The sequence below is a fragment of the Octopus sinensis genome, linkage group LG1 (assembly GCF_006345805.1).
Source record: "Octopus sinensis linkage group LG1, ASM634580v1, whole genome shotgun sequence".
In the NCBI taxonomy this organism is placed as follows: Eukaryota; Metazoa; Mollusca; class Cephalopoda; order Octopoda; family Octopodidae; genus Octopus; species Octopus sinensis.
In genome coordinates this window covers 74260796-74277236 of record NC_042997.1, presented here as the reverse complement: position 1 = coordinate 74277236, position 16441 = coordinate 74260796, and the positions used below count along the sequence as shown (strand labels likewise).

The window sequence follows — 16441 nt, the reverse complement described above, 5'->3', positions numbered from 1 at the left end:
ATCCAAAATTTCCATTTCTTTGGATGATTCTAAGACCCCCTAATGGGGGCTAAACCCAAAAATTTTAGTCATTTTTCATTTACCAAAATTACTGAATGGATCCTTATGATATTTGGAACTTAGATTCAATGCATAAGGGTGGGTATGATGTAGTATGTTTGGTTTGAATTTAAGGGGGCAGAATCCCCCCATGAAAATTCATAAATTTCCGATGTTGATGAAATTTCAACACAAATCAAGAAGTATTCCCAAAGTTTCCGCTTCTCATGAGGCTTCTAAGACCCCTTGGGGGGGGGGGGGCTTAACTCCTAAATTTTAGTAATTTTTTATGATCCAAAACAAGATCAAAAGTACTGAATGTATCTTTATGAAATTTGGAAATTATATTCTATGCATAAGGGTGGATGTAATGCAGTATATGTTTGAAATGAGGGGGCATAAATGAGGCCATAAGCCCCAGGAAAATTCATATATTTTTGCTGTTGATGAAATTTTAACCATAGATATTAGACACAAATGAAGTTATATTCCTAAAATTTCAACTTCTTAGGAAGTTAGTAAGACCCCTTAATGGGGGTTTAACCCCAACAATTTAGTCATTTTTCCTAAGCCAAGACGAATACAACTGTAGTCTTGGAAGTTGTAGAGTCACCCGAAGATACAAGATGAGTGTTATTTGTAATTCAATGGTACAACAGTATAAGAGTTTGCTTTGAGATATACTTAGATTGTGATTTCTGCAATGTAGTGCATAAATTGTCAAGTAAAGGAAAGCCTCCTCTGATTCAGTTGCAAAGTGTTATTTTGAATAAAGTTATTTGGTTGCAGACCTCCTTTGAGTCTTTATTATCACTGGGTCAGTGATAATCTCCAGAATTAATTTTGACTTCAAGACCTTTCCAGATTGGTCATTCAAAGAGATTTATAGATTGCAAATTCATTCTGTTCAGTTACCTATCAGCATGGTGATCATTGGCAAACTCCAGAGGTGACACTTTCATTTCCCCTTAGCCCTCATGTCTCATGGTTGTTAATGTTTATTTGAGTTGGGTCACGCCCTTCCAATTGCTATAGATCTGTAATGCATCTTATAGCTGTGCTGGCCACCTGTATGAGGAGGAATCCTACATTGGGTAGTGGTAACAACTTGGGTAGGGTAGCTGACTGCTTATTGTGATAATTTGTTGTTTGGTTTCTTCTAGCTTTGCTCTCTTTTACAAACCCAGTGAACATTCATTTATTTCTGATTTCAAAGAAATTTGAACAATAGATATAAAACAGAAGTTAAAAAAGATTCCCAACATTCAACTTCTCTGGCTGACTGTAAGACCCCACCACTACCACTAATAGGGGCCTTAATTACCACATTTTAGAGCTCCATGTGCTCTGTTTTTCAGGAGCAAAAACCTTTGAATAGGTTCTGTAAGATTTGGATTTTGGAATCTAGGCATAAAGATGAGTAGTATGGGATAAATATGTCATAATTAGAATTTTTGTTAAGGTGTGTAAAGAGGGAAAGAACCCCCATTAAAATTCTTAATCTGCAATTTTGATGAAATTTGAATCATAGGTATTCCAGTTCATTAGAGAAAATATAAAAGAAAAGTCTAATTCTTCAATTCCATATAACATGGGGAACACTGGATATCTCTGCCAGTGTCTGAAGACTGGGAATATATATACATACACATACATGTCCCATATATATGTATCGCCCGGCGTTGCTTGGATTTGTAAGGGAAATAACTATATAAGCATTTTTAGTGAGTTATAGCAAAAAAATAGCAAAATAATGCATTAAAAATGGAATAAAAAAGGATGGTAATTTTTTTTTTAAATCATAGACTCATCATAGACGCGCGCTAATACCCAGAAGAGCTCGATATGAATCACGACTATAAGATACCCGGTTTTGGTTAAACTGCACCGCAAAATGTGGGAGTAGTTAGGAATCTAAATCGCAGGAGACAGACACACAACTTCACTTTTATATATAAAGATTTGTGCAACAACTAAAACATTCGGTTGTGCAAATTGTTTGCACAGGAAACCTGCCCCGTGTGGCGGTTTTTGCCATTTTTGTGGATCTGTTTCAGCTTTTTTAGCGATTTCTATTTTGGCGACTTCAAGCCATGAAGTCGTTGTTCTAAAAGAACGCTGGTCTCCTTGACAACGCTTTACGACGTTGATTTCCCTACCCTGCCTTCCCCACAGCTTCACGAGGGAGGGAAGAAGGGGAGGAGCTACACAGGTGCAGGTGCGAGCATGAACGCCAACGCCGCCACCGACACACGAAAAAATTGGAAGAACCCAGACGACAGCTTCAGCCACCACCACCACCACCACTACCACCATGACCACCACCACCACTACGCCCATGACCATCACCACCACCATCACGAAGACCACCGCGACCACCATGACCACCACCACCATCACCACGACCACCACGACCACCATCACCACCCCCACCACCACGACCACGACCACCACCACCAACAACAACACCACCACCACAAACACGACGACCACCATCGCCACCACCATCACGAAGACCACCACGACAAAGACCACGATGACGACCACCATCATCACCACCACCACCACCACCACCATCATCACCACCGCCACCACCATCATCACCACCAACAACAACAACAACACCACTACCAGCACCACCGCCACCACCGCTGCCACTACCATCGCCTCCACCACCACCATAATATGCCTCTGCTCTCTCCTTTTGGCTACTAAATCCATTACCAATAATTCACAAGTACCATCGCCATACAATATTGCCTTCAAAAGTTTGTGTTTGGATAATATTTTTTAAGTAAAAGTTGTGCAACAACTAAAACATTCGGTTGTGCAAATTCTTTGCACGGGAAACCTTCCCTGTGTGGCGTGTTTCCCGATTTTGTAGAATTTGCTTTCGGGCTTTCTTAGCCATTTCTGTTTTGGTGTCTTCAAGCCATGAAGTCGTTGTTCTAAAAGAACGCTGGTCTCCTTGACAACGCTTTACGACGTTGATTTCCTTACACTCCCTTCCCCACAGCTTTACGAGGGAGAGAAGAAGGAGGAGAAGCAACACAGGTGCATGTGTGAGCATGGACGCCAACTCTGCCGCCATCGACACACGAAAAAATTGGAAGAAATGGAAAAAAAATGATGCTAAATTATTTTTAAAATCGTAGACTCATTGTAGATGCGCGCTAATACCCAGACGGGCTCGATATGAATCACGACTATAAGATACCCGAATTTGGTTAAACTGCACCGCAAAATGTGGGAGTAGTTAGGAATCTAAATCGTAGGAGACAGACACTCACACAACTTCACTTTTATATATATAGATATATGGGACATGTATGTGTATGTATATATATTCCCAGTTTTCACATACATGTCCCATATATATATAACATATATATATATATATATATATATATATATATATGTATATATTTATGTGTATATATATATATATATATATGTATATATTTATGTGTATATATATATATATATATATATATATATATATATATATATTATATATGGGACATGTATGTGTATGTATATATATTCCCAGTCTTCAGACAATCATATGTGAAACTAAGTGTAATGATTCTTGAAGTTTCAGCTTTCAATAAAAGAGGTTGATTACATCTTAAAGAGGACTCCTTTAACCATCTTTAGTAAATATAGCTTTAGCCAGGAGGAATTTATGTCATCCAATAGTGTCCAATGATTATTGAATATTTCAACACTGAACCATAACATCTTCTTGTTAGTGGATCAGTAATGATGCACATATCACTGTTTACCATCTCCTCCTTATTTCCAGCTTAACCTTCTCTCTTGCTCTTTAACAGCAAGCGACTCTTTCTTGCTGCTTTTTGCAACCTTTAGTTCCTCCACAATGGATAACAGAGGAAGTTGGAGCTCTCCTGATCTTATATACAAGCCTACTTAAATGAAGCTTGGATGGTTACTCAATTACTTTCTGAAGTACTTTCTTTCCACTCCTTCTACTCTTGTCATTGGAACCTCATATAATATCAACAGCCCCTTTAGTCTTGGGAACAGTCTGTGTTGTAAAACCAAACTTTGAATTTTTCTGGGAACTCTGGTTTTTCAATCCTTTTCTGGCACTTGTTGTTTTCTAGTATTGGTGATGTTACTCCTGTCAGTGATTGAACCATCAAACCACTTTCCAAAGTATTTAATCAGATTTTCTTTTATCAATGAAATATATTCCTTGTATGTAGTCTATGATGCTATGTGTTCAGGTGAAGTTAGCACCTATATCACCTTCATGTGGGTTGTTGTTACTGTGATATCATCTATGAAGTCCCTTTTTTGGATGTTGTTCCTTGAACTTCATTATCAGCAGTTGTCATGAGGAGGTTTATTTCCATGATGATGAAGAGAATGGTGGAAACTGTACAGCCAGTTGCAATTTCCTTTCTCCAGATCTTGCTATGGACATGTAAATGGGCACTTTTGAAATGCTACTGAATATCTCCAAAGTAGCTGGTGATTGTTTCCTTGAAATGGAGGAATGTGATAGCAGATTAAGGCTGCATGTATGAAGGCATGATGAAGTCTAGCCATACTACCTATCAGATTGCCTTTGCTTTCTTTGGCCTCCCAGATCATCTGACTGAGAACTCCAGTGTGTCCTGGACATTCAGAGAAGACTGGAATTGCACCTCTCTAGTCTGAGGTGTTTTTGTATCTATTCTCAATTATGTGCAAGGTACTCTCACTGAAAAGATGACATTACCTTCAGCACTCAGGAGTGAGATGGTTTTGAATTGGTTAAGGGTTGAAAATCTTTCTTCATTTGATACAAAACAACCTTCTTCCTATACAACAGAATGGTCCCCCTTTCCACATCTTCCAGAATAGCATCTTGTATGGTATACCACTTGGCCCAGTAGAAAATCCTATTCAGATTTTCTTCACCAGCTTCTTTAATTGCTTTCCAAAAAGGATTGTTGATGCCAATCTTATTTCCTAGTAATTCAGTTCTACAAAAGTTTGAGTTGGCATCTGGGACTTTTTCTTTTATATTTTGGTTGTCATTGTGGTTTTTATCAACAACCTCTTTATAGCTTCTTATTCTATTTTCTTTTTCCTTCTTTGGTCTTCTCATATAATACCCAAAATATGTATGATGTATATAATACTACAGTTGTTTATTGAAAGCTTTAGCCGAGAAGATTGAGATTTGCTTTGGTCTCTTCAGAAATGTACCACTATTTTTCAAGTACTTAGAGAACATCGAATCTAAATTAATAGATTTGAATCTAAATTATTATATTTGAATTGCAGAGCTTATCAGGATATAACATTAACAGCTGTCCTGATTTGCATGTGATATTTTCTTTATAAATATGATATATATTACTTGGGCCAGAAGAAAATCCCGTTCAGATTTTCTTCACCAGCCTCTTTAATTGCTTTCCATATATTTGCTTTCTTGCGATTTGCCTTGCATTTACTTCACATTGTTCTGGCCTTACCCATGATCCTTTATACAATATATTACTACATTTATTTTGTTGCCAGTTGATGTATTACAATGTAAATTAGGGAAGCTACACACACATCAATTTAGATATGCAATTTTCTTGGTAACTGAAGAATAGTGATACATCTCTGAAGAAGGATGATTATCCCAAAACAGAGATGTAGATATATTCTCAATTACAATGTGGTATCAAAAAGTTTCATGACTAGTTAAATTTAATAAAAGAAACGTATTTGCCTAAGTTTTAACAGCATCTCCTTTGAAATAGTCACCTTGCACAGCAATGCACCCACTTTTGGAATTTGGCCTGGAAATCGTTTTCCATAAGCAATTTGAGGACCTTCTACAGTTCATTCTGGATCTCGACAACAGTGTTAAAACAGTGACTTTGAGCCGCATTTTCATCTTGGGGAAGAGATGGAAGTCCACAGGTGCCAAATCTGGTGAATAGGGAGGATGCAGAAGTGATACCTTGTTGTTTTGGGTGAGAGATTTGCAAATGAGAAGAGCTCAATGACAGAGTGCATTGTTGTTGTGGAGAATCCAATTCTTCGTGCTCCACAGATCCAGTCGCCTTCACCAAATATCCTCCTCCAAATGATTCAAAACATTGCAGTAGAACTCTTGATTGACAGTCCGACCCTGGAGGATGAATTCTCAATGCACAGTACCACTTTTCTGGTGGGGGGATGCTTGTGGCAGGTCTCCCAGATTACTCATATTACAGAGACATTCTTCTGCTTTTGAAACACCCATGTCATTCAAAACATTGAGTACAACCCATTGCCTTGTCACCATAAGCTTGCCAAAGCATGATCACTGTCTCACTAGCAGACTCCCCAAGTTTAACACAAAATTTCACATTGGCTCTTTGTTCCTGTCCATAACAGAATCACAGACTACAGCATACACATGATCACAAAAACACAAATTTCACAACTTGGGAAGTAAACACAGTGATGTCATTCAGCACACTGCCTTATGAAGGTCACTGCTAGCTCTCTCACTGTGCATGCAACTATGTCATCTGTTGGCACACTACAGAACTAGTCCATGAACTTTTTGATAGTACGTCATAGTTTCTGCTCATGTAAGAGAACAATGGAGTGTTTTCTCTTCATCTCAGAGGCAACACCTTAGGCTTTCTAATATCCACAGTATAGTTTCAACTATACTGAATTATCTGATGTCACCAATATCAAATAACTACAACTAATGGAATGGTAGCATGGAATTATAACATCATCGCTAACTATTCAGTCATGATTATCCAAACGAGTGAAACCAGTTCATCGTCATCATCATCATCATTTAACATCCACTTTCCATGTTGGCATGAGTTGGATGGTTTGACTGAGAACTGGCAAACCAGATGGCTGTACCAGGTTCCAATCTGATCTGGCAAAGTTTCTACAGCTGGATGCCCTTCCTAACACCAACCACTCCGAGAGTGTCACTGGCATGCTTAAATGGTGCTTTCTATATGCCACCGGCATGGGAGCCAGTCAGGTGGCACTGGCAACAACCATGCTTAATTGGTGATTTTTATGTGCCACCAGCACGGGACCAGTCAGGCAGTACTGGCATTGACCACACTTGAATGGTGCTTTTTACATGCCACCAACAAAGGTGCCAGTCTGGCAGTACTGGCATTGGCCATGATTTCACTTCACTTTGCAAGCACAGTTTATTGCCCAATAATTGAAGGGTACTCTTAAATGGGCCAATTATGCTGCACTGGTATAGGCCACTGTTACGGTCCCACTTAGCTTGCTGGGTCTTCTCAAGCACAGCATATCTCCAAAGGTCTTGGTCACTCATCATCGCCTCCATGTGGCCCAGTGTTCGAAGGTCATGCTTCATCACCTTATCCCACGTCTTCCTGGGACTACCTCTTCCACAGGTTCCCTCTACTGCTAAGATGTGACATTTTTTATACACAGCACATGACCATAGCAGCATAGTCGTCTCTCTTGCACCCCACATCTGCTGCTTCTTATGTCCAACTTTTCTCTCAGGGCACTTACACTCTGTTGTGTATGCACACCAACATTACACGTTCAGCGGAGCATACTGGCTTCATTTCTTGGAAGCTTACACATGTCCTCAGCGGATACAGCCCATGTTTCATTGCCATCTAGCATGGCTGTTTGCACACATGCCACATGCGTCATGCAGACTATCTTTTACTCTTAGCAAGAGGCTCTTTGTCACCAGCAGAGGCAGGAGCTCTCTAAACTTTGCGCAGGCTATTCTTATTCTAGCAGCTACACTCTAAGAGCATCCACCCCTACCACTGACTTGGTCACCTAGGTAATGGAAGCTATCAACTACTAGTTAGTTTTTACCTCTGACATGTGACAGAAGCTGTTTTCTGCACATCTTCAGTGTTTATTGCCCCTGAGCATTTGCCACACACAAAATCTATCTTCCCAGTTAGCCTTCCTTTGATATTTCTGCACCACTTATATGTCCATAGCTTACACTGGGTACATCTTACGGAGTTTCTACCTATGCCTTTTCCACAGATCGAGCAGGGCCATCTACCTGAAGGCGTTTGTGATTGGTCTGCCTTCCTACTTATTAAGACTTTGGGTTTTGCTGGATTGACTCTAAGGCCCTTAAATTCTAGACCTTGCTTCCACACCTGAAACTTCTCTTCTAGTTCTGATAGTGACTCAGCTATTAGAGCAAGGTTATCAGCATAGAGAAGCTCCCAGGGACATCCTGTCTTGAATTCCTCTGTTATTGCCTGGAGGGTTATGATGAATGAGGGGGCTGATGACTGATCCTTTGTGGACCCCTACCCCTACCTGGAATTCTTCACTATACTCGTTGCCAACCCTCACCTTACTGACAGCATCCCTGTACATTGCTTATCCAACTCTCATTAACCACTCATCCATCCCTAGTTTCTGCATTGACCACCAGATAAGGGATCAGGGGGCCCTGTAAAAGGCTTTATCCATGTCAATGAAAACCAGGTACAGAGGTTTATATTTGGTTAGATAGTCCTCTTGCAGCTGTCTTACCAGAAATATAGCATTAGTGGTGCTTTTCCCTGGCACAAACCCAAACTGCATCTCCCTAATTAGTTGGGCTATGGCCCTCTCCAGAAACTTTCATTAACTGATCCAACAACTTGATACCTCTGTAGTTATTTGTATCTAATGCATCACCTTTACCTGTGTAACAATTGCCTATGGTGCTGCTACACCAGTCATTAGGTATGACTCCTTCGTGTATCACCTGATTGACTATACGGGTGACTAAACTATAGCCAACACCACCAGATATTTTAAGCATCTCTGTAGTGATTCCAGGGGCTTTCCCTATCTTCATACCCTTAAGGTACTGTCAATTCAGATAACTGGTCCCTCTGTTGGGTCGACATTCGTCAGACTTTCTTTCTTCCATTCATTCTTCTCATTTAGCAACCTTTCATAGTGATGTCTCCAAGTCTCTCTCTTTGCAGCCTCATTAAATGCAAGTGAGCCATCATCCATGCAGACACATTTCTCTCCTATGGCATCATGATTCTCACTCACACACTGTCTTGCAACATGAAATACCTCAAGTCTTTGGTCCTCACAATGCAGAACATTGGCAAATTTTTTCTTATCTGCTTCCCCTCTGGCTAAGTAAACCTGTCTCCTGGCTTCCCTTCTGGCAATCTAATGCGATTTCATGCTACCACCATTCTTCCAGTCCTTCCAAGCCTGTTTCTTTTCCCTAATGGCCTTGGCAACTACAATCACCACTACGTCACCTTGGGTCGAGAGGGGATTTTGCACCATCCACAGATCTGGTCAGTAGCCCTCAACAAGTTGTCCTGTAGGAACCTCCAGTTGTCTTCCACATCATGTTATGCTATATCCACCTCTATTTTGTCAAAAGCTTCAAGTAATACGTCTCTAAATCTCTGTCCATTAACAGGATCCTTAAGCTTCCAGACCTTTCTTTTCCCTGTTGGCCATCTTCTGGGCATCCATTTAACCCTGATCCTGAAGTTGCTAACTACTTACTAATCTATGTTGTGGGGTGCATTTTTCACCTGGGAAGGTTTTGGCATTTATATGTAGCCATCTTTCCCATTTCCTGGCTTGGATGTTATCAATTTGACAGGTGTGTCTACCAGACCAGTAGGTGAATAGTTAACTGGCAGGTTTCCCAAAGTTAGTATTACAAACCATAAGATGTTTTGCAATGCAGACCTTCAGCAGCCTGGTTCCCTCCTCATTGTGAGAACCAAAACCAAAGTCACCATGTATACCATGGAAGCCACCTGCCTGTTGTCAACATGCTCGTTGAAGTCACCAGCCACAAAGAGAAGGTCCCTCTCATTTGTCAATGAGGTAGTCTGCAAGAGGGTGTCATAAAATTGGTCTTTCTGTTCATCAGTTCATCAAGTAGCCCTGGCTGAGGGGCATAAGCCAAGATAATGATTGCTAATCCATGTTGCAGCACCAATCTAATCTTAAGTATTCTATCACAGACTCTGACTACCTTGATTAGGTAGTCTTTCTCTGCAAGAAGAATACCCATGCCCCCGACTTCGTCCATTGTTCCCTACCCAGGAAATCTTATATCTATGTTCTTTGCCTGTGAGGAACCTAGCAGAACTTCCTCTCCACCTTCTTGGATGCAGCACATTGCAACAATCTCACCAGACCTACCTTTCAATGTGCCAACATTAAGTGTCCCAACTCTGAGGGTGTGGAAGGTGTGGGCCCGTGAAACCATGGGATGGGGAACAGCAGCATCATGTTCCTGAAAAGAAAGCTTGCACTTGGCAGAAGTCATAAATATACAATAGCCTTCAACCTGCATACACTACACCATCATTTTATGCACTACATAATCACTACATTACATAGGAGATAAACCCTAAGCAGGGATGGGGGAAAATTAAACCTTTAGAAGTGTTCAGGAGAAAGACATCCAATAGAGGTCAGAGGATAAAGACTTCTGGTATAGGTGGTGGGGTGGAATGGGCAAGTGCGCTGTGAAACAGCAAAACCTCAGGAAACTCAGGCTGCTAGTGTGAAAGAATAGTAATAATAATAATGAGATAGAATTGGGTATTTGCATTCTTAACTAGAGCTATAACCAAGAGTTTTCAGTCAGCCAAACTGTGAGAAAATTAGATAAACAAATGAATAAATGACAATAATAAAAGAGTGTGAAAGAGAGGGGTATCTATTTTAACTCATAAGTATATATTTGTAACAAATATTTCAGTGCATTTTCCTTTTATTTTTAATATATATATATATATATGTATGTATGCATGCATGTTGGGGTGGAGAGAATGAAAAAGGGACAAATAACAAAAAAATGTACAGTGTGCAATTATTTGTACCGCTTTCACATCCTTTCGTCTTAACCCTAGGTCATGCATTTCTTTAATTTCCAACATATTCTTTCACATCCTTTCGTCTTAACCCCAGGTCATGCATTTCTTTAATTTCCAACATATTCTTTCACTCATGAAAACTTATCACACGTTCACAGTCCTTGTCTCTAATTTCGTCTTTCTCCAAATCCAGGAACCATCCCGCCCTCCCTCCCTCTCGCGTGTTCTGACCCCCACCTACCCACCCACTGGCTGATCTATCGTCCTTCACCCTGTCTATCTAATTCCTACACTATATGCCTATCTATCTATAGGCCTTTTCCGTCTCTTAATCTCTAGCCCATGGATGCCAGTTCTCGGTGGTGCGCCTGCCCTCCCACTCCCTCCACCTGAACCGGAAGTCTCTATCTCGTCTTCCTTTGCTTGTCTCCCATGAACACCTAAAGGCCTTACGCCAACCCCACCCCTACTATATAAGGTTGTGATCATACAGTGCAAAACATGATAGTTTAGTGTAAGCAGATTGAACTTATTAAGATCATTGTTTGCTTATGAATTCTGCCAAATGCAAGCTCTCTTTTCAGGTACATTACACCACTGTCCCCCGCCCCAGGGTCTCTAGGGCCCATACCTCCCACACCCTCAGAGTTGGCACTCTCAACGTCGGCACACTGAAAGGTAGGTCTGATGAGATTGTTGAAATGCTTGAACGTAGATGTGTTGATTTGTGCTGCATCCAAGAAGTAAGGTGGAGAGGAGGTTCTGCTAGGTTCCTCACAGGCAAAGAACACAGGTACAAGACTTTCTGGGCAGGGAACACTGACGGGGTTGGGGGCGTGGGTATACTTCTCGCTGAAAAATGGGTAGATAAGGTAATAGAGGTAATTAGAGTAAGTGACAGAATACTTAAGATTAGATTAGTGCTTCATCATGGATTAGCAACCATTATATCGGCCTATGCCCCTCAGCCCAATGGACAGAAAGACCGATTCTATGACACCCTACTGCAGACGACCTCGTTGACGAACAACAGAGACCTTCTCTTTGTGGCTGGTGACTTCAATGGTCATGTTGGACGACATGCTGGGGGCTTCCATGGTATACATGGAGGCTATGGTTATGGTTCTCGCAATGAAGAGGGAACCAGGTTGCTGGAGTTCTGCAATGCAAATGATCTTATGGTTTGCAACACTAACTTCAGGAAACCTACCGGCCACCTAGTCACCTACCGATCGGGCTGACATACCAACCAAATTGACTACATCCTTGCCAGGAAAAGGGAAAGATGGCTGCTTATAAATGCCAAAACCTTCCCAGGTGAAGAACGTACCCCACAACATAGACTGGTAGTTAGTGACTTTAGGATCAGGACTAAGAGGATGACCAGAAGACGACCAACATGGAGAAGAAGGATATGGAAGCTTAAAGATCCTGTGAATGGACAGAGATTTAGGGACATATTACTTGAAGCCTTTGACGAAGTAGAAGGGGATAGAGCTTCACATGGGGTAGAAGACAACTGGAGGTTTCTAAGGGACAACCTGCTGAGAGCCACTGACTAGATCTGTGGCTGGTGCAAAGTCCCCTCTCGACCCAAAATAACATGGTAGTGGTGGAACAATGTTGTAGACAGGGCTATTAGAGATAAGACACAGGCTTGGAAGGACAGGAAAAATGGTGGTAGCAGGGAATTGTATCGGACTACCAAAAGTGAAGCTAGGAGAAGGTTTATTTAGCCAGAAGGGAAGCAGATAAGAAAAAATTTGCCAATGTTCTGCGCCATGAGGACCAAAGACTTGAGGTATTCCGTGTTGCAAGACAGTGTGTGAGAGAGAATCGTGATGTGGTAGGAGAGAAATGTGTTCGCATGGATGATGGCTCACTTGCGCTGAATGAGGATGCAAAGAGAGAGGTTTGGAGACACCATTATGAGAGGCTGCTAAATAAGGAAAATGAATGGGATAAAGAGAGTCTGCCAAATGTCGACCCAACAGAGGGACCAGCTATCCGAGTTGACAGTTCCTTAGTAGTTAAAGCAATTAGAAGCAGGATGACAGGGAAAGCCCCATCAGGAATTACTGCAAAGATGCTTAAAATATCTGGTAGTGTCGGCCATAGCCTAGTCACCCATATAGTTAACCAGGTGATACACGAAGGAGTCATACCTAATGACTGGTGTAGCAGCATAATAGTCAACTGCTACAAAGCTAAAGGTGACGCTTTAGATACAAATAATTACAGAGGTATCAAGTTGTCGGATCAGGTAATGAGGGTCATAGAGAGGGTCATAGCCCAACTAATTAGGGAGAGAGTCAGTCTAGATGAGACGCAGTTTCGGTTCATGCCAGAGAAAAGCACCACTGATGCTATATTTCTGGTAAGACAGCTGCAGGAGAAATACCTAGCCAAAGATAAACCTCTGTACCTGGCTTTCATAGACATGGAGAAAGCCTTTGACAGGGTCCCAAATCCCTTATCTGGTGGTCAATGAGGAAACTAGGGATAGATGAATGGTTAATGAGAGCTGTGCAAGCCATGTACAGAGACGCTGTAAGTAAGGTGAGGGTTGGCAACGAGTACACTAAAGAATTCCGTGTAAAGGTAGGGGTCCACCAAGGTTCAGTCCTCAGCCCCCTCCTATTTATCATAGTCCTTCAGGCAATAACAGAGGAATTCAAGACAGGATGCCCCTGGGAGCTCCTTATATGCTGATGACCTCGATCTAATTGCTGAGTCACTATCAGAACTAGAGACAAAGTTTCAAGTGTGGAGGCAAGGATTAGAATCAAAGGGCTTTAACATCAACCTAGCTAAAACCAAAGTCTTAATATGTAGGAAGGCATGCAAATCACAAACGCCTTCAGGTAGATGGCCCTGCTCGATCTGTAGAAAAGGTGTAGGTAGAAACTCTACAAGATGCACCAAGTGTAAGCTATGGACACATAAGAGGTGCAGCAATGTCATAGGAAGGCTAACTGAGAAGATTGTTTTTGTATGTGGCAGATGCTCAGGAGCAATAAACACTGAAAATGCTCAGAGACCAACTTCTGCCACATTCCAGGGAGAAAAACTAGAAATTGTTGTTAGCTTCCGTTACCTAGGTGACCAAGTCAGTGGCAGGGGTGGGTGTGCTGAAAGTGTAACTACTATAATAAGAATAGCTTGGGCAAAGTTCAGAGAGCTCTTACCTCTGCTGGTGACAAAAGGCCTCTTGCTCAGAGTAAAAGGCAGACTGTATAACGCATGTGTATGAACAGCCATGCTACATGGCAGTGAAACATGGGCCGTGACTGCTGAGGATATGCGTAAGCTCGCAAGAAATGAAGCCAGTATGCTCCGCTGGATGTGTAATGTCAGTGTTCATACTCAACAGAGTGTAAGTACCCTGAGAGAAAAGTTGGACCTAAGAAGCATCAGTTGTGGTGTGCAAGAGAGACGTTTGCGCTGGTATGGTCATGTAGCGAGAATGGATGAAGATAGTTGTGTGAAAAAGTGCCACACCCTAGTGGTTGGTGGAATCTGTGGAAGAGGTAGACCCAGGAAAACCTGGGATTAGGTGGTGAAGCACAACCTTCGAACTTTAGGTTTCACCGAGGAAATGACCAGAGACCGAGACCTTTGGAAGTATGCTGTGCATGGGAAGACCTGGCAGGACAAGTGAGACCATAACCCATGGTGTCTACCTGGGATGTAGCCAGCCCACTTATGCATACCTTTCCTACTTGTGAAGACCTGTTGAGGCAAGTGAAAATCAAAATCGAAATCGATCAACATCAATGGAAATTGTAACTGTGATACCAGTGCTGGTGGCACGTAAAGGAACCATCCGAACGTGGCCATTGCCAGTGCCGCCCCGACTGGCCTCCATGCCGGTGGCACGTAAAAAGCACCATCCGATTGTGGCCATTGCCAGCTCGTCTGGCCCCCTTGCCAGTGGCACATAAAAAGCACCATCCGATCGTGGCCGTTTGCCAGCCTCGTCTGGCACCTGTGCAGGTGGCACGTAAAAAACACCCACTACACTCACGGAGTGGTTGGCGTTAGGAAACACTGCCAGATCAGACTGGGCCTGGCGCAGCCTTCTGGCTTCCCAGACCCCAGTTGAACCGTCCAACCCATGCTAGCATGGAAAAACGGACGTTAAACAATGATGATGATGTATTTCTAAGAGAATTTATTTGTTACTTTACTTGTTTAGCTATAGTTCAACTGTGGATGCAGTATCAGTAACAGATTCAAACTGTTGACCTTACTTTTGGTTGTCTGTTAATGTATTGATTTTATCATGAAGATTAAATATTCAAAATGATATTCTATTTCATATATCCAATATCTATTTTATGAATGAATAATTTTTTTCTTTCCAGAATGTTCACTTGGTTGCTAAATGGCTGTCACAGTTGGAAAAAAAACTGGAACAGTACAGTCTTGTCAGTCATGATAACTACCGGGTGTTTATCAGTGCTGAGCCTGCAGCATCTGCTGAATCTCACATTATTCCACATGGCATACTGGAATCTGCTATCAAAATTATTAATGAGCCACCCTCAGGAATGCAAGCCAACCTCCATAAAGCTCTCAACAACTTTACTCAGGTATCATTGAGAATTTTGCTGCTATTTTGTTTTATTTTATTTTTATTTTGTGCTTTTTCCTTTCCTTGCAAGATCAAAAGTCAAAAATAAAAAATCAAACCCAAGAGATGCTTGTATGATTTTTAGTTTTCGCATGTGTTGTAGAGCAAGAGGAGATAAGCTTCCAATATGTTGAAACTAATTAGGGTTCAATTTCTAGTTGCAGTCCATTTGCTTCAGTTACAGGTATTGCTGTATAGTTAAGAAACTTGCTTCCAAGCCACTTGGTTCTAGGTTCATCCCCACTGCATGTACTGTGGGCAAGTGTCTCCTACTATAACCCTGGCCAACCAAAGCCTTCTAAGTGAATTTGGTAGTTAGAAACTCAGATGCATTGGGCAGACCATGTTGTATGTATTGAAGATAAAAGGATTCCAAATAGCTGTTCAGTGGTAAGCTGCATATTGAAAAGTGTCCTCAACATAAACTAAGAAAAATATACAAAGACTGAAGGAACTGCAAATCAATGTAAAGAACTGGGAAGAGCTAGCTTTGGAAAGAGTTGAGTGTAGGAAACATATAAGGGAAGGTTGTGAAATTTGCTTTGAGCATAAATAGCTTAATCATTGGCTTCTGAACAGCTGTCTTCAGAACTTCAATGAGAACATAAAACAATAGAGGTTGGATGTGTTAACCATTTGAAGCCCCATGAAAGACCAATCGTATGCAATGTCCTTCCTTCCAAACCAGATGAGTCAAACAGTGTAATATGTGAAAAAGTTTGCAAGTCAATTCCAGATCTAAAAAGACATATGGCAGTACACAAAGATCATATCCCAGAAAGTGATCCAGTCAATCCAGTGGAAGTTACAACTTTCACTTTTCACCTATGCTTCAAATCATGCAGATCTGCAGCAGGACTGAATAGTCATCTGAGAGGTCAATGACAGAAAGTCAGAAATGTCATTGACAGTG

General features: G+C 41.5%; 1 protein-coding gene across 2 annotated transcripts in view; it reads left to right on the top strand.

Moving 5' to 3' along the window:
* Positions 1-16441, top strand: part of LOC115213643 (dynein beta chain, ciliary-like) — an 884597-nt gene that overhangs the window by 817269 nt on the left and 50887 nt on the right. For both annotated transcript variants that reach the window (XM_036501971.1, XM_036501966.1), the window contains one exon: positions 15260-15487. In XM_036501971.1, coding sequence (XP_036357864.1) covers positions 15260-15487 — 228 coding nt within the window. The remainder of the gene's footprint in view (positions 1-15259; positions 15488-16441) is intronic.